Source organism: Aptenodytes patagonicus, chromosome Z, assembly GCF_965638725.1.
Source record: "Aptenodytes patagonicus chromosome Z, bAptPat1.pri.cur, whole genome shotgun sequence".
In the NCBI taxonomy this organism is placed as follows: Eukaryota; Metazoa; Chordata; class Aves; order Sphenisciformes; family Spheniscidae; genus Aptenodytes; species Aptenodytes patagonicus.
The window spans coordinates 70,224,546-70,241,530 of record NC_134982.1 but is presented as its reverse complement, the minus strand read 5'-3'; the positions used below and the strand labels follow the sequence as shown (position 1 = coordinate 70,241,530).

At 37.9% G+C, this 16,985-nt stretch overlaps 1 protein-coding gene across 5 annotated transcripts in view; it reads left to right on the top strand.

The window, feature by feature from the left end:
- The window catches only part of TNFAIP8 (TNF alpha induced protein 8), a 63,354-nt gene extending 47,533 nt beyond the window's left edge, over window positions 1–15,821 (top strand). For 4 of the 5 annotated variants that reach the window (XM_076362555.1, XM_076362556.1, XM_076362558.1 and 1 more), the window contains exon 2: window positions 13,965–15,821. In XM_076362555.1, coding sequence (XP_076218670.1) covers window positions 13,965–14,530 — 566 coding nt within the window. In that variant the 3' untranslated portion in view covers window positions 14,531–15,821. Of the gene's footprint in view, window positions 1–11,085; window positions 11,325–13,964 lie in introns of those variants that run through there. The other variant, XM_076362557.1, reaches the window with a different exon arrangement.
- The last annotated feature ends 1,164 nt before the right edge of the window (window positions 15,822–16,985 follow it).

Here is a 16,985-nt window from a genome sequence, read left to right as displayed (position 1 = left end):
GAAGGAGCAATGGGAAGTTTGGAGGAAATAAGACCAGGGTACACAGGCAAGTCAGAAGACCAAAATTTTTTAAAGGGAGTTTGGAGGATTGTATGTTTAATGAAGCAAGATACAGGAAACTGAGAAAGGGCTTTGAGGAAAGGAATACAACTGCTGTCGTTTGTAGTACAGCTGCCGCAGCTCCATCTAGATGTGGGCGCTTGAATCTCTTGGTAAAAGCATTGACTTAAGGCTGTTGAACTGAAAGATTCTGGAAGCAGTTCTGCTCTCTCCCCTCAAAAAATTGAAAGAATGGTTGTTTTTATTTTCCTGGCCAAATCAGGGTAACCTTTAAGAAAACCTATCTGTGAATGGATTATGTGGCCACTCTTGTTGCTTCTTCTACAGGCTCAGAATTGAATGGGTTGAACTGGTGTTTTTTGTTGTATACCACGTTTGGAAGTCCATATGGAAGTCCAGTTGTCTTCTGCAGAACACTTCGTACCCCACGTATTTAGCAATCTCTCCCATGCGCAGTTGGAGCTGATGAGGAGGCTAGATGGTAATTTGAGCAGAGGCCGGGGGATAAGCATTAGCTGTAGCTGGTAGGTTACTTCAGAGAATCACTGAAGCTCTTAACAGGTTAATCATTTAGTTGTGATTGTTGGGTTGAATGCTAGATTGCTTTAAGAAAATTCCATTAATATAATTATACTTATGCAATCAAATCTTTTAATCCATAGCAAACTGCAAGACTCACATGTTTAATTTCAAATAAGATACAGTCCCTTGAGCTATCTGGTCGATAGAGAGAATCATAGATTAACTGAGGCTGCAGGGAACTTCTGGAGGTCATCGGGCACAACCTTCCACTCGAGGCAGAGACAGCTTTAAAGTCAGATCCAAATTGAAAGTTAGATGAGGTTGCTTAGGCTTTTTCCAGTCAAGTTGATAGTGTCCTCAACAGTGGTGGTCCCGCAACTTCTCTAGCAACATATTCCAATATTTGACCACCCTTGCTATGAAGGTGGTCATTCCTAATGAGAATTCCCCTTGCTGCTGCTTGTGTCTGTTGCCCCTTGCTCTTTTGCTGTGTAGCCTCAAAAAGAGCCTGGCTCTGTCTTCTCTGTAACTATTTGGTAACAAGTTAGATGTATCGGTTAGGTCCATTATTAGTCTTCAGGGTGAACAAACGTAGCACACTCAGCCTGTCCTCTGTATTGTGCGCTCCAGCTCCCTAACCATCTCGGTGGCTGTCTGCTAGACTTGCTTCAGTTTGTCAGCTTGTTTTTTGGAGAGAGATTGGGGAGCCCAGAACTGGACACAGTACTCCACATATGGGAAGACAGTACTTTGTTTTCAAATTCTACCAGTCTTTTCCATCTTACAGAATTGATTGTTGTACTGGAGACGTAGTTTCCCCTTCTGCCTTCCATTTATCTGTTGATGACAGCATTTGCTATATTATAGTACTTCTTAGACCCTCAGGTTATTTTCTTTGAGGAATTTGCAAACTATGCGCTGTCATAAAGGAGGCAGAGGTTAGAGATCAGGGAGCAAAAGTCAGTGAACCTCTGCAGAATCAAAAGAAGTATCTGGGTAAGGGAAAGGCCTTGCACCTACATTCGGAAAGGCTGTATTCTTTATCAGTATTATTTCCAAGTATAGCAACAGGCTAAAAGAATGGCTTCTAAGAATAATGAGTATTTTGTAATGCATGTGCCAGGGATAACATAAGGAAAATGTAACATTCAAATACTAATTGTAATTTCTAACTTTTAGGCAAAAGCACACATCATTCCTTTCATCAGTAATGATTTATCATTTGGTGAAATGTTCTGTTAAATGTGACAGTTTCATAAGGGTTCTTAATACTGCTTTTTGAGAAGCAAATTGCTTCCCCTCCCCCCTCTCTCCTCAGACGTTTAGAATCTCTATAAACACATTTGGGTAATAAATAAAGCAAATGAAAACTATATTGCAGGTGTTATTTCAACCTTCTGGACTGATTTTTTTGTTACAATTAGATTACAAAATGTGGTAAGAGGAGAGCATTTCATAAAGAGGTGTGGAAGAGCTGCTGGTTTTTATGCTACTTTATGCAACAACTTGTGTTTTTCTTTTTCAGTACATCACACTCAATAGAAGAAGTAGTGGGCTAAAAATAGTTTCCTCTATTTCATAACAACCTTAAACCCAAAATGACTTTTTTTCGTGTTTAAGGATTGATTTTTCATGTTTGCTTATGGGGTAGATAATTCATAGATCCAGTAGTAGTACTGTTAGTAGTAACAGTTGCTGTATATGGCTTTGTAAGAAATTTGAGTGTTTAAACTGACTGTTTCTGCATTAATAAATAGCACCAATCTGCACGTTAGCCTTATACAGATTGATATTAACATTTTTTTTGGTACTGTGGGAAATCTGGAAGTTACAGATTTTCATGTTTTCTCTGTCTGCACCAGTAGGTTTGCCGAGTTACTTGTGTTTTTTAATGGTAGGTGTACACTTTTTCTTTTGTGGACACATCTCCATCATGACTACTGAACAGGATACACTGTGGAATTAGCAATGCAAATGCAACTGCCAGCAGCTCGGTTCTTTTAACCATAACGTCAGCAAAAGCACAAGCCTTAAATCTGCTGTCAGCTGGGCACAGTCTTGTGTTGAGCGAGGAGGAGAGAAACTGGGAAAACTGTCCTTTGAGAGTTTCATTCTACCTTCATCCTTTGGGGTGTTTTCTCATAAATTTTGGTTTTCTTCATAAGATTCCCTGCCTGGGTCGGGGTGTGGTTTGATTCAGTTTCGTCACATCCCTGTCACAATTCTGTTTTGTGGTTCATTTCTAGTGCTTGCCTGGCTAGCAATGAGAAGTAGAGAGCCTGCGCCTCTGCACGGCGTGGCAGGTTCAGTCTGGGGAACTTGGGATCCAATATCTTCACCACAGATCTCTTTCAGCAGAAGCAATGTAGAGGATTGAATACATGCTGTATAAACTAATTTGTTTTTCCCTACCTTTTGCTGAATTCAGAATCAATATTTGTAACTATACAGGTCAGTAATGAAAGAGCAAAGAGTCTGTTTTGCATAGCAATAGGGAAAACCTACATTTCCGTTTGACATACAATATACAAATGTTGGGCTGTCTGCAGAGAGTCCTGTTCCTGCTGGCAGTTTACAGTAATGAGAATAAATTGCAGTAAAGTGGGAGTTAGCATTTCATTTATTTGAGGGTGTTTATCCTTGAAAAGTTTGTAATTTGAAATCCAGGGACATATTCTGAGATGTATTTTATGTATCTATGAAGGTCAGTACTTGCAGGTTTCTCTAAGGCATTGGTAGCTGACCTGTGATTTCAGTGGACCTCTAAGAATGTGATACCCTCAAATCTTGACCCCAAAATGTTTACATTTCACTTTGTACAGGAATTAATAAAGCACTGAATCAGTGCATGCACAGACAAGCTTCCACTTAATTAACTTCATCGAGGTGTGTAGGAAACTTTGACTTTGAAAAATACAGAAATTCCATTGTTTTAAAACTTAAAGTTTTCATGAGATCTGTTTTTGCTTTTACTATGTCCACTTTATCAAGCTATTCTGCAAAGACAGTTTTATTTATGTAAAGAAGAAATTTTTGGTTTAATATTAGCAAAAGCAAGTAAATGACACTGGTGAATATTTCAGCTACTGACTCCAAGGGCTATTTTTTCCTACTTGCAAAAGAGAAAATGAGTGAATGTTTTTGTTAACTTAAAAACATTTATATTAACATATTCACTGAGAAATAGGGACTTAGACTTTACTGCAGAAACTAACAAAGAACTTGAAACAATGAATCATGAATTTGAGCAGCTGTGAACAGAAGTAGTGGATGCTTCAGAAAGGGGTAAGAATAAAGTTCAGCTCTGGTGTCTACATCTGTGATAAGATGTCTTCACCAAGCTCACAGCCTTGTCCTCAATGCTGGGGATTAGAGTTTAGAAATCGGTGATGCAAGACATCACTGTCCTGGTTGTATGTTTAAACTAACCTTTCTTTGAACAAACAGTTGGTGTTATAATCAATTGAAAGAGATGTAAATTATGGTGGATTTAGATGTTGCTCAGTGTGTTGTGGCTCATTATGTCATGCCATGCAATATGGGAGAAGAGGGTAGCAGTATCGGTAAGGCAAAGGGAAACTGCTGACATTTTTATTTCAGTGCAAAAATGTAATCTAACTAATTTGAAATTTAGATTGATGGTGTTTATTATCACCACTTGAGGCCTTTCCTTCTCCGGGTTCAAATTTACACTCCCTCCTTCTTACTTTTTGGGTAATAATCCTGAAAATCTCAAGCTACAATAACCTTTCCTGGTGGTGGATATCCCTTCATAGCTGATCAGTGCTGTTCATCGCCTACTTAAAAATACTATTTCATGCCAGTGCAAAGTAAAGAAGCCAGACATTTAAATTCTACGGTAGTCCACAGCTGTAAAAAACAGTGCACTCAATCTACTACGCCTTGCCCTGAGGAGTGAACTACAAAATAGATGCAGGTTTTACAGAATCACAGAACAGTTGAGGCTGAAAGGGACCTCTGGAGACTGTCTGGTTTTAGTCAGTAAACATATTTGCAACATTTAAAAATAAATAGGATTGCTAGTGCTTTGCTAGGTATCAAAGTTCTGTATCCAAATAATACTGCTTCCTGACGTAAAAGAAAACGTCACACACATGATGTTTAATCAGAAGATTTAATTTTACAGAAGATCAATAATACTGCTAGCAGTATTAAAGACCTAATTTTTCTCTTATGCTTTATATTCTACTAGGATTTAATGACATTAATGAAAACAAAACCAAACTCTTAAGATACGTGGGGAGGTAGACCTGTGTTTTGACAGTCTTAGTTTATGCTTGAGAGTTTAGGTGCTGTTAAGTCAAAGATTTTAAAGGTGGGGGTTTTTTTTCCCAGTAAGTGTTACATATAGAAATACTTTGCATACTTTTTCAGCTGTTTTGAGCATTGGTTTTGAATCGGAGACGCCAGGAATAAAGCAAACCAAGTGGAAACACACAGGAGTCAAAGCAAAACCTCCAAAAGATGGACTGTGCGTTTGGGTCTTGGGGAGCCTGTTCTGAACTGACAGCAAAGGAGTAAGAGAATGAAGGAGAGAAAATACTCTCAGGCATTGATTTCATGGCTGGAAGTTTGAACAAAAGTCCTGGTAGTTGTAGTATGGATACAGAGGGAACAGGCTGTGGCTACTAAATATTGGGAGAAGAAATTAAAACTGAGGGGTTGGTTTATTTTGCTCCTTGTGGAAGAGGAAAGGGAAATGCATGTTAGCAGTGGCAGTGGAAAAGACCACTATGGCCACCAAGTGTAGCCCTCCATAATCAAAGCTACCGTGCATGATTGGTGCAGAAGAGTAGACAAAACATGTGTTCTATGTACAGCCATGCATTTAATGCCAGAAAACTTATCCTTTGTGCTATAAAACAGGAAAACAGCTAGTGAAAAATTAAAAACTGCGAAAGAGATGAAGGGTGTCACTGGTGTCCCAGGCCTAAAGAACAGCCAGTATGTGATAAGTAAAATTCTTAGATGGCATGTTTTCTTGTGTTTTATGATCTGCATTTCAATGTTGATATTGAAAAAAGGGTATACTAACCAGATACCTGAGAATTGAGTGCCCTGGGAATCACTACTGTTTCTTTCTGTATCCGGCCTGTAGCTGTGGCCATCTTCATTGCCTCAGAAGATTCTTTAGAAAGGAAAAGACAGAAATCAAACTGGGGGGGGGAGGGGGGCAGGTGTCATTTAGTTTCTCAGGGCAACCGGTGGAAGACACAAGAGTAATATATATAAACAAAGTGCAAGCTAGCAATTCAGCCTTCTCAACATTACACTGAAAGAGAGATACCGAGGGACTCCCATCCTGTCTGCAAGAAACAGACAGGGTGGCGTACGGATCGACATTGAGAAGAACAGAGAACCAGAACTAGAAATACAGGAAAAGCATTATTAATACTTTCAAAGCCATTGTAAGATCACTCACAAACCTTTCTGTCATTTGAACTCTCTGAAGCCTCTGCTGTGGCTTTCTTTACATGCTATTCAAAATATATGCCCTTTGCATTTTGACAGCCGGGTTGCTACCTTGTCCTTGTAATTGAGTTCCCTGTTCCTCTCATGCCAGATTTCCATCTTGTCTCAACCTTCCAGTTCATTGCATTTTTGCCACATGTATCTTAAACTTCCTCTTAACTTCCCCCCTTGTCCCCATGTCAAATTTAAGTCTCTCCAATGCAATCAAAGTTCCCCAGGGCTGCTGGTCTCAGTGCTCTTCCTTCTGCATTCAAGCCAGAAGCTCTTCTGTTATGCTCTAGGTCCAGTGCCTACAGCTACGTTTTTTTTGTGAGAAGATGTTCCTTTTTCCAGGATGGTTGTAATGGCAATTAGAGACCTCTTTTTGAACTTTTAACTTTTGGTAAAACATTCAATTGTAATGGCCAGATTATTTTACTGGAAGTGCCACTTGGCTTAGGGAGCTTGGCACTGTTGCCTTGCTGCAGTTTGGTACGTGTTTCTAAGGCTGGACAAAAAAATACAATACCTGTGTTGCATTTGCTTGATCGGAAGGAATGACCTAGTATACACTTTATTTCCTGTGAAAAGATTTGTGCAGTATTACTGTTGAGTGTTCATGGACACCTGGTAGATACAGAGGAACTTGATGTAGCCCTGAAATGACCAACAGCTGAAATATACAGGCTGCATATTTAATACCACAGCACCTGTTGTTACATTCCAGCAAGGATAACAAATGGTGGCAAAGGAGTGAAATACCAAATTAAGTTCATGACCCTACTCTGTGTGACTGTAGTTTTCTCTGTTTAATATCCAACATATTTTAAAATATGCTTCTTTAAGAGCAGTCAACAGAAGTTAGTCTGATTTTTTTTCTTATTAAAGCTGCAATGTTAATTAAAATACATGCAGAGGGTCTAGGAAAAAGGGCTTTTAAAAAGGCTTTTGAAATTTCTAAATCAGCTACAGTATATGTATCATGTGATGCACAGGGTGGCTGTGGGAAGCACAGGCATGTAAAACCAGAATAACTTGTTGGCACAGACTGCTCTCATGGGACTGCAAAACTCTGCACTTACATTCCTGTTGGAAATAGCATCTTTCTTTGCCACACTCTCCAGCCTTAACCTCCAGGTACTTTTTTTGGCAATTCTTCTCACCTCTTGATCAAAAATGTATTTTTTTTTTTCTGTTTTTTCATGGTTTGTTTTTGTTTTTGCAGCTAGAAAGTGGGTCATCTTTTGCTGTTGGTCAAATTTTGGACATTTTAATACACTAAGGCTAGAATTAAATTACAAAATCAGGACGCATATAACAGTATCATATGTGTTTTGCAAACCTATTGACAATGACTTCTTTAGCACTTGAGTAAAAAAAGGTGTTCCCAACGGTGTTTGCTAGCTGTTCTTTTATCCTTCCCTGATATATGCTGGGGAATATGCTCACTTTCAGTATGAATATGCAGATTAGACATACTGTGTATTTCAAAAAATGCTTGATTAGCCAGATTTTTTTCCAAAATTGCTTGATTAACTGTTACTTCAGAGTGACTTGCAGCCTCAGAGCTGACTTCCAAATCCAGTAAGCCTGCTCATGCAATATTTGCCATGCATTAGGCTTGGCTTCAGATTGGGTACTTTTTCTTTTGAAGGTCTTCCAGTGTGAATGTTAAAATTAGTACACATTGCTTGACTAATTAACATTCTCATAGTATGCTCAGTTGGTAGAGATTATGGTGAGTGAGAATTTAGTACAATTTACTGTACCTATTAAGAGAACTGTAGGCAAAGGTTACTTACCTTTATGAACGAATGCTTTGTATGCATTGAATATTTTAGTTTAAACTGTTTTCTAGTTAAAAATTATATTCATATATAAATCTCCCTTTTTAAAAACAAGGTGCCAAATAAAATATTTGCTCTTCAAATAAGGACCTTGTGTACTTGAATCAAAAAAGTAGAGACATATGTGGAAGAAATAAGTACTGTTTAGGGCCTGTGTTTTGGGTTCTTTTTCTGCCTTCTCCACTTAGCCGTTTGCCCTCTGGGTTTTCCACTGCCTGATGTTGCTTGCCCAAGCTATCTGCCCTGTTGCAGTCCTTTTCTCAATAAACTCTGTGGCTGCCCTGGTCTCTTCTCACCCCTGCCATCAGCCAGCTTAGAAGTTGCAGTCCCAGTGTCTGAGGTTGAAGAGTGAAAGCTGTGAGAGCGCTGTCTGGTCTTGCATGTCTGGTACAAGCTTCAGTTTTCATCAGCTTTTGAAAAGCCAACAAGTGAACCAACGCTTGCAGATGCAGAGACCAGCCAGTGTGCTGAAGTGGCCCTCTGGAGACTGCTGCGTTTTTGGAATGATTTCTACATTGCAAGAACTTTATCTGTGCTTTTAAGAAGTTTAAATTTAACACATCTTTCACCCAGGAAACTTTGAAGCACTTAGATAAGAATCAAAACACTCTTTTCTTTAAAAAAAAAGAAAAAAACCAACACCAAAAAACGTTCTTTGAAACTGTGACTCACTCACTCAGATGGTTATTAAGAAGCTATAAATCATGGTGACAGCTAGAAAAATCAGCTTACCGTATTCATATCTGAAGAATTCATAGTCTGTGTCCTACTACTTATTTTTTAATCTTATCATCACGTAATACATTGTGAAAATTGTTACAGCCCTGGTAACAGGTTTATGACTCTCTTCTGCCTGTTCTGTACCTCAGCACTTGTTCGTTCACTGATGCTAGCTCTTGCAGTTTATCACCGTTGGAGCTTTACCTTACTGAAGTCATGTGTTTGTACATGAAGTCATATATTTATATGCTTTAGTGTATTTGTTTTTTTAATGTTTCTGGCCTGTATCATTCCTGAAAACAAGGATAGCCCTGTAAAGACCCAGAAAGCAGAAGGCTCAAGAAAAAGTAAAAATTCAGTAATTTTTTTTTTCCCTTGATATCTAGGCAATCTCATGATTTTGGAGGTGCATGACTCATGGTCACATACACTCAGAGAGCATAGCACTGTCAATCCCGCTTGATTTCAAGTTGCCTGCCTCCAGGGAAATGATGCTCTCTCACTCCGGGAGTCTGACTGAACATGCAGTGCGTACGGCGTGCGCGGGCTTTGAGCTGTAGCTCTCACCCGCAGTCTGTAGAGAGGCAAACACAGTTGTCGTCCACACAGGATGCCTGGCAGGAAATCAGTTGCCACATTTCTCAAAGCTATGTGATACAGTCTTTTAAATGCTGCCTGAAGCACTCAGTTGGTGCTGTCTCTTTCCTCCTAATCCCATGTAAGTGTTCTTTGTGCCTTGCCCAAAAACCCCTGTCATTTTTGGACCTTGCGTTCACCAGGTACTGTTGCAGTACATGGTATGCCAATCACTAAAATGAGAACTTGTTCTCACGCAGCAGCGTTGTTATTAATGGCTTCACAGTCACATTTTCTTTTCCTCCGGGACTGTTGTATCAATATACCTAGTACGTACGCTAGAAATGCAACTCATGTCAGAAAGCTCAACTCTTGACTTGACCATGGAATTTAACATGGTTCCCTGGAAGTTTTTACTGGATGCTTTTTTTCTGGTCCTTCTTTATCACAACAAGCTTAAAAATACTCAGTGACTCAAGTATTCATTGTCAATGTTCACAAGATTGAATACACTCAACTGCAAGTTACGTTGAATCTAGCATCGTTACCTTGTGGAAAAAACATTCTGCCTTGATTTAAGGCAGTGAAATCATCTGATTCAACTTTTTTTTCCACATACTTCTTTTTTTTTTTTTTTTTTAGTTTAAACAGAGTTGAGAAATAGGGTATTTGGTAATAGGCATTTGCCACAGTACAGAGGGGGGTGTACTAGCTTCCATGTCAGGGAAAAGTCAGCATCGCAGCCATAAGTAGTAGCCTTCTTGTACTTTTATACCAGTTTCCTGAGAGCTTATTAACCCACAATTCTAAATTTTCACTGGAAGTTTATACTTCCACCACAGTTTTAAGGAAAACATGTGTAAGGTAAAATATTTTGGGGAAAACACATCCAGAATGCTACATGTCCAATATTTACTGACTTCAGCACACAAGTGCTAAAGTCCCAAGATACTAATGTTAAACAGACATACTGTTGGTTGTGAAAATAAAGAAGTTTCATAATCAGTAAGCTCCCAACTTTCACAGGAGGCAGTCTCTAGCAACTTGTTTCCTCCTCTGAGTCATAAATTAGAAGACTTTGCAGATGTCCCCGTTATCCCTAAGATCCTGTGAATTTCGAAGTAATGGAGGCAGGATTTCCTCTGAGAGCCTTTCCCCTTGGACTGCTCTCCTCTGCGGAGGGGCAGCTCTACTGAACATAATCATGGTTATTTGTATAGATTGTACAGAAAATGACATCCCATTGATTTCAAAGGGGTATTTTTTGATGACACACTTTTAAAAAGTGAAGTGTAAAACTGCACAGGAGAGAAATAGGAACTATAAAAAGCAGTCATGAGGAAAAGCTATCTGTGAGATGCTTAAAATTAGTGGGATTACCTGCCCAAATTCTACTGCAGGCCCCCAGAGAAATGGCACTATTTCAGTTTAAAGAGCAAGAATGGGACCTGTCAATACAACAGGTCAGAGATTTATACATCCTGGCCAGCTACTGTAATCACTCTTAAAAGGTGACTACATACAATCAACCCTAAGAAAATGAGCCTGCTTTAAGTAATTGCCTAAATGTGGATTTACAGGCTTATTTTTAGGTGCTTGCGTCTGAACTTTTATTCAGAGGTTTGAAAGGGGATGCTCGGCTGTCCTCACACGCGAGTATCTGCATTTGCAGATGCCGGGTTAATGTTTTAACCTCTTCTTGACACATCCCCTGCCCTTTTGAGTCACAGGACCTTTCTTCTCCCTCCATTTCTGCTAATTGTTCCAGTTGTCAGTTAGCAATAACGGCTATTGGTGTTGCACTGCTTGCTCAGCAGTGCAATTTCCTTTCAGCTCTCTTTTCAAGGAAGTGAAACTACTGCGATGTATTTTTGCATTCTGAGGTGCCAAAGCAAAATGAAGCACTGCAGGCAGGAGGGAAAGGTAGCTGAGAAGAGCTGCTGTTATGGTGAGGGGGAAAAACCCACGTTCACTCTCTGATAGCTTCTGACAGCGTTTCAAAGCACACGATAAAGTGTGCGCTGGATTTAGTGGAGTAAATAAGCCTCGGGCCAGTCTTAACCTCGGGTATTTTGTCTCTTTTTCTGCTGTCAACATTTAACAATTGCAATTCCGTTTGATGAACAAGTAAGTAATAATTTTACTGTTTTTTAAGGAAGTATGTATGTTCGGTCTGAAGGAGCTCTATAATCTTACTGCTTAAACTCAGTTTTATTTAAGCAATTGACTGTGAAATACATTTTAGGTCTTTCTGCCATCCATAGTGAGGAAAAATTCTGATTATAAAATACAGTTTGCAAGTTCCTCTTTGGATTGACTGAAATACTGAAGTATTAAATTACATATTTAGCAATTAAATTAGAACCCATGTAATAACACAGGGAAAATGAAGCTGACTTTTGGTGCATTGCAAAGTAGATAGAAAATAGGCCGTGCTGGGTAGTCCCAAAACTTGGACAGTTTTTAGAGAAATGCCATTAAGAATTTAACACCTTTTGTAAGTGAGCAGTTCCTGTCTTGCTTAGCGATGGTAATTACACATCGAGCTCCACTTTGTCAAATGTTAAATTACATAATGTAAGGGGTTTTTTGTTGAAAAACTGTAAAATTTTTAGAAAACTGCCATGTTTTCAGTTTCTTGAAATTGATACTTTGCAGGTTGTTATGTGTAAATTGTTAGAACCATACCTGAGCATTTGTGTGACTTACTGGAGGCAGGTTGTACAGATTTCTGTTCAATTACAGTGGAGCATTCTGTATGATATAGTTAGCATTTTATAAGAATACCTACAGCATCCTGGGAAAGAACATTTTAAAATATGTATATATGGTATTGTGGGTTTTTTTTCTCTGCAAATTTATGGAATATACTTTGAAACAGCGACTGCTATTAGTACGAACATCTGTATATCTTTGTGGAGTGTCAGAAAGAAGACATTGTGAGAAATTAGTAAACTGGAAGGCTTTAAGAAATAGAAGTTATGAAAGAACAATCAATATTCCTGTTCTGGAGGAAAAAAGCTATCATTCATCTGTAGATTGTTGTAAAGCATTGGCTGTTGAGTTCTAGTATTTGACCACCCTTTGAAATACTTTTATTAGTTTTGTTTGAATAGTAACAGTTGCAGTTTTGTATTTAAAAACACAAAAAGTGAATAAAATATTTTCAGTTCAGATTGACTGCTTAGCATCTTTAACGTCTTCCTGTATCTTTGTGGTTGAGAAATGTGCCTGTCTTGTGATCTTGAGTGCTTTGCCCAAGATATTTAACAATGGGTTCTTTGGTTTTTGAGTGTCCTCCTGTAGCAAAGATTTTAAAAAATGTGCTCAAACACTTGATACTTCAAAACAAAATACAGTTATGCACCGAAAGTCTTAAGAAACAAACCTGCTTGAAAGTTTCCGAGATGACAAAAAAGGAGCTTGTTACTAAGTTTCTAAAAGGTACCACTGAAGAAAAAATACAGATTTGTGTCTTGTGTCCTGAAGGACAAGTTCCTTCTATTTGCTGGAACCCCAGAGGCACCCTGTGTCTGAACACACCCAGCTGCCCAAATACAAACAGTTAAGAGGAAACCTTTTCCAAATTCAGGGACTTACAGTTTATGTTTTCATTAAAAGAAAAAAAAAAAGTTTCCAGACCCAGTGTTTGCAAAGCAAACCCTCCATCTGTGAAGTAAATGTAAACAGATGAAGCTTTCCTTCAGCCTGAGACTCCAGGAAAGCTGCAGCGTAAAGGCAGCTGTCCCCCCGACTGTTCAACCTGGGAATATGAATTCACGTGTGATTTAGTGGAGAAGGTGCTGCAAAGGGCATATGCTATAAACAGTGGTCACTGGCAACAGAACATGAGCAGTAACATTTCACAAAACAAGTCTCTGAAAGAATGTTTGGGGTATTTAAGTGTGTGAAGAAATTACAAACCAGTCATTGGGTATATTGGTGCAAGCAAGCATAGTTTTGGAGGTGCAAATCTGTTCTAGGATCTATTTTATTGGTCACAGAAGGATTTCTTTATAAGGTTATGCTAGCAAGTGTTATGGCAATCCCTAGACTGTTCATTTTTGGCTATTTCTGCATTAAGTATAGGACATAGAAGTGTTAATCTATACTTGCTTTCCTTCTGAAAACTAGCATCTTCAGATTGCACCCAGAGAATCTCAGTATTGTCTGCCGACAAAGGATTTTTGTGTTTGTATTATATTTTTTTATATATATTTTTTTATATATATATTAAAATATATATAAAAATATAATATGTGTGGGATCTGAATTCACTGATCATGTAAAATGCTAAGCAGAAAAAAGTTTTACAATAGTCAATTCACTGAATTACTATCTCTAATTGAGTAGCAGTGGTAACTATCATGACATTGGGACAGTCATGGTTTCAGATTTCATTACAAATATGAGAATCACATCAGACGTATGACTCATCTGATCAAATAGGGCAGGTTTATTGCCTCAATTTGAAAGCCCATCAATCCATATATAGAGAGATATTTTAAACCGTTTTTGAGCAAGTTCTATCTCATTTTGTGTTTTCTCAAAGGTAAAAGTCTAAAAGAATGTAAACCTAAAGACAGCAGAGTTTTAGGGATTGAAAAGATGGGTTTTTCTGCAACTACATACATAAGTTTGCATTATTTTTGTGGCAGTTAGTAGGACTAACATGAATGGATAGGCATGGAAATATTCCTCAACTTACTGTTCATAGGTACGCCTGTTATGAAGTATTGACTGCATACTTTTTTTTTTTTTCCCCAGTGGCCACAGATGTCTTCAACTCCAAAAGTCTGGCCATTCAGGCCCAGAAGAAGATCCTTGGAAAAATGGTGTCCAAATCAATAGCAACTACTTTGATCGATGATACAAGCAGTGATGTTTTAGATGAGCTCTACAGAGTGACAAAGGAATATACACAAAATAAAAAGGAAGCAGAAAAAATAATCAAAAACCTCATTAAAATAGTCCTCAAATTGGCAATTCTCTACAGGAACAACCAATTTAATCAGGATGAAATAGCATTGATGGAGAAATTCAAGAAGAAAGTTCATCAGCTGGCTAAGACCGTGGTCAGTTTCCATCAGGTGGATTATACCTTTGACAGGAATTTTTTGTCCAAACTGTTAAACGATTGTAGAGAGCTTCTTCATGAAATCATTCAGCGTCACCTAACCGCAAAGTCACATGGACGTGTCAACAATGTATTTGATCACTTCTCTGATTGTGAATTTTTGGCTGCCTTGTACAATCCCTTTGGACCTTATAAACTCCATTTGCAGAAACTTTGTGATGGTGTCAACAAAATGCTAGATGAGGGGAACATATAAGTACTTGTATTAAAGTTGACTGCCTTATGCATTATTTGTAGATGGAACACTGTTGATTTATGAAGGAATAAGGGAGCATGCAAAACAGGTTTTTTACATTATGACAAATATTTCCAAAATATCTTTATTAAATTGATTCCTTATTATGAGCTATCTGTTGCTATTCACAGTCCATCTGGAAGAAGGACTGCACATAACTTTTTTTACTGTGCTTTGCCTACGGAAACAGCTGGATAAAGACAATAAAGCAGAACAGTCCAAGTAGAGTAAGAGTCTTGCAAGACAGATATACAAAACAAAATAATATGCTGTCAGACAATCCAAATCTTTCATACATTTACAAAATTATTTCTAAACTATCAGAGTCCAGTGATGTTAGTAACAGGCTATCATAGTGATGGTACACGCTATAATTTCTTTGACTTATTTGTAAAATATATATTTGATTCACTTACAGTCTTTTATGCTCTCTGCACAGATCACAGCTTCCTAGTGTTGCCCTTACAAAGCATTCAGTTTTAAATAATATCAGTGATGCTGTCACGTAGAGTCTTAACGGGCTTGTTCATCTCCAGCTCAGTGGTGAAAACTTCCTGTCTGCAAGGCTACCAAGTATAGAACCTTATAGACCCGCACAGATGCTTGCTTCCTTCGATTATATGGGGATTATTTGAGGAATAAGCTACAGTAGAATAGCCTAACTGGGGAGAAGTATTCCCTAGGAAACACTTGCGGTACATAATTTTAACTCTGCCTATGATAAGGTAAAACACAGTAACTTACCTGTGCAATTCCTTAAGATATTTAGAATCCTGCTAATAGGTCATAATTCTTTTTGAAAAGGTGTGAGTCAGTATATTTTATACACTAGGCTGATGTGTATGATGATGTGAATTCAGAAAACTTAATCATCTGAAAATAAATTCCAAGCCAATTTCCTTTGTGTACAATGAAACTAGAAACAGAAATTAGTTTTTATCATTGTGTTATATACTATTTAACTAATGGAAAAATGGCATCTTGAATAATTTTTTTTTTCTTCTTTTCTCCCCTCCTACCTTTCACCCTTCTTTTTCTCCCTCACCTTCTCCCTGCCTTGCCCTTGGGGGATAAAAAAATGTGACTTTCTAGACACTGTAATGTACTTAAAAGCATGAAGTTAATACATTTCAAACATCCGATGACTTTTTGTTAGGAAGCATATAAAGAATTTGCTGTTTATTTAATTGCCAGTGTTTTTGCTGTTTGCTGTGTCCTTTTGTTTTAATGAGTAAACCAAAGAATATTTGCACTCCGAACTTTTCATGCCTTTTTTTTCCCATGTTGCATTTTAAATTATAAAGAGCAAACTTGGCCTGTGCCGGCAACGAAAGCATCACAGCCTCTGACATATGGCTTCAGCATTACTTGTGATTTTTTAAGAGAGAAAATTCACTTTTATTCATGTTTGTTTGGTGACTAGGCTCTGAATATTCCCAGAAAGGTGCCAGAAATGTGCCATAGAAATGTGTGATCAAAATGTGAACTCATTTTATACAAGCCACTAGTGTGCAGCAGAGACAGAATATTAATGTACTACTAGGCTGGAACAACTAGGAACTGATGTAAGGATAGTGCACCAGAATTTGCCAAGAGATAGATTATTAGATTGACATCTGAAGGAATATAATTTAAGATCCCTTCCCATGTTTTACTTAAACAGTAAATACATTGTACTTTTGTCCATCAGAAGTCATGGATAGGAACGCAACATCATGAGGAAAATCCCACAAATTGTAAAGAGTATAGTTTCTGAAGTATTTGCTCCACCTATTTCTTTTCTTTTCCCACCTAGAAAGAGAAAGCTATTTGTTTTCTTTCTCAATTCTTCTGAGGTGAGACTAGAAAGGAACTTGACTTCTAGAAATTGAAACTCTTTTCTTTACAAATCCTATTTCTAAATCACATTCTGATTCTCCAAAATAGCATAGTTTATAATGAATGGTAACAGTTACTGAAAGGATGGCAGGACAGTACCTTGTTTAGAACCAGGCACAATATACACGTGCTGTGTAAACCACGGAAGATTTTCTTCAGCTATGACCCAGAATATTTTGACTGCTCAAATTTGAATTGTCTCTGGGACAAAAATTGCTTAAATGGTCTTTGTACATTGTTAATGAACACCTACTTACATGTATATGAGCCATATTGTAGTCAAACTATGTATATTTTCAGTAACACAGTAACTTTTTACTCAGTTGCATTATCTGGCCATATACCTCTTAGAAAAAGCAAAAATTGCTCATGGAGATTTGATTATAAGCATAAAAACTTGACAACTAGGAGAAGTTATATTTAGCTCACAATCTAGTTACATTCTTCTGAGATGCTGTAACAATAGTACTTGTCTGGCATTCATTTTCAATTACAAAGAATTGACTTTCATAATGATGAAAGAAAACAATTGTACTGA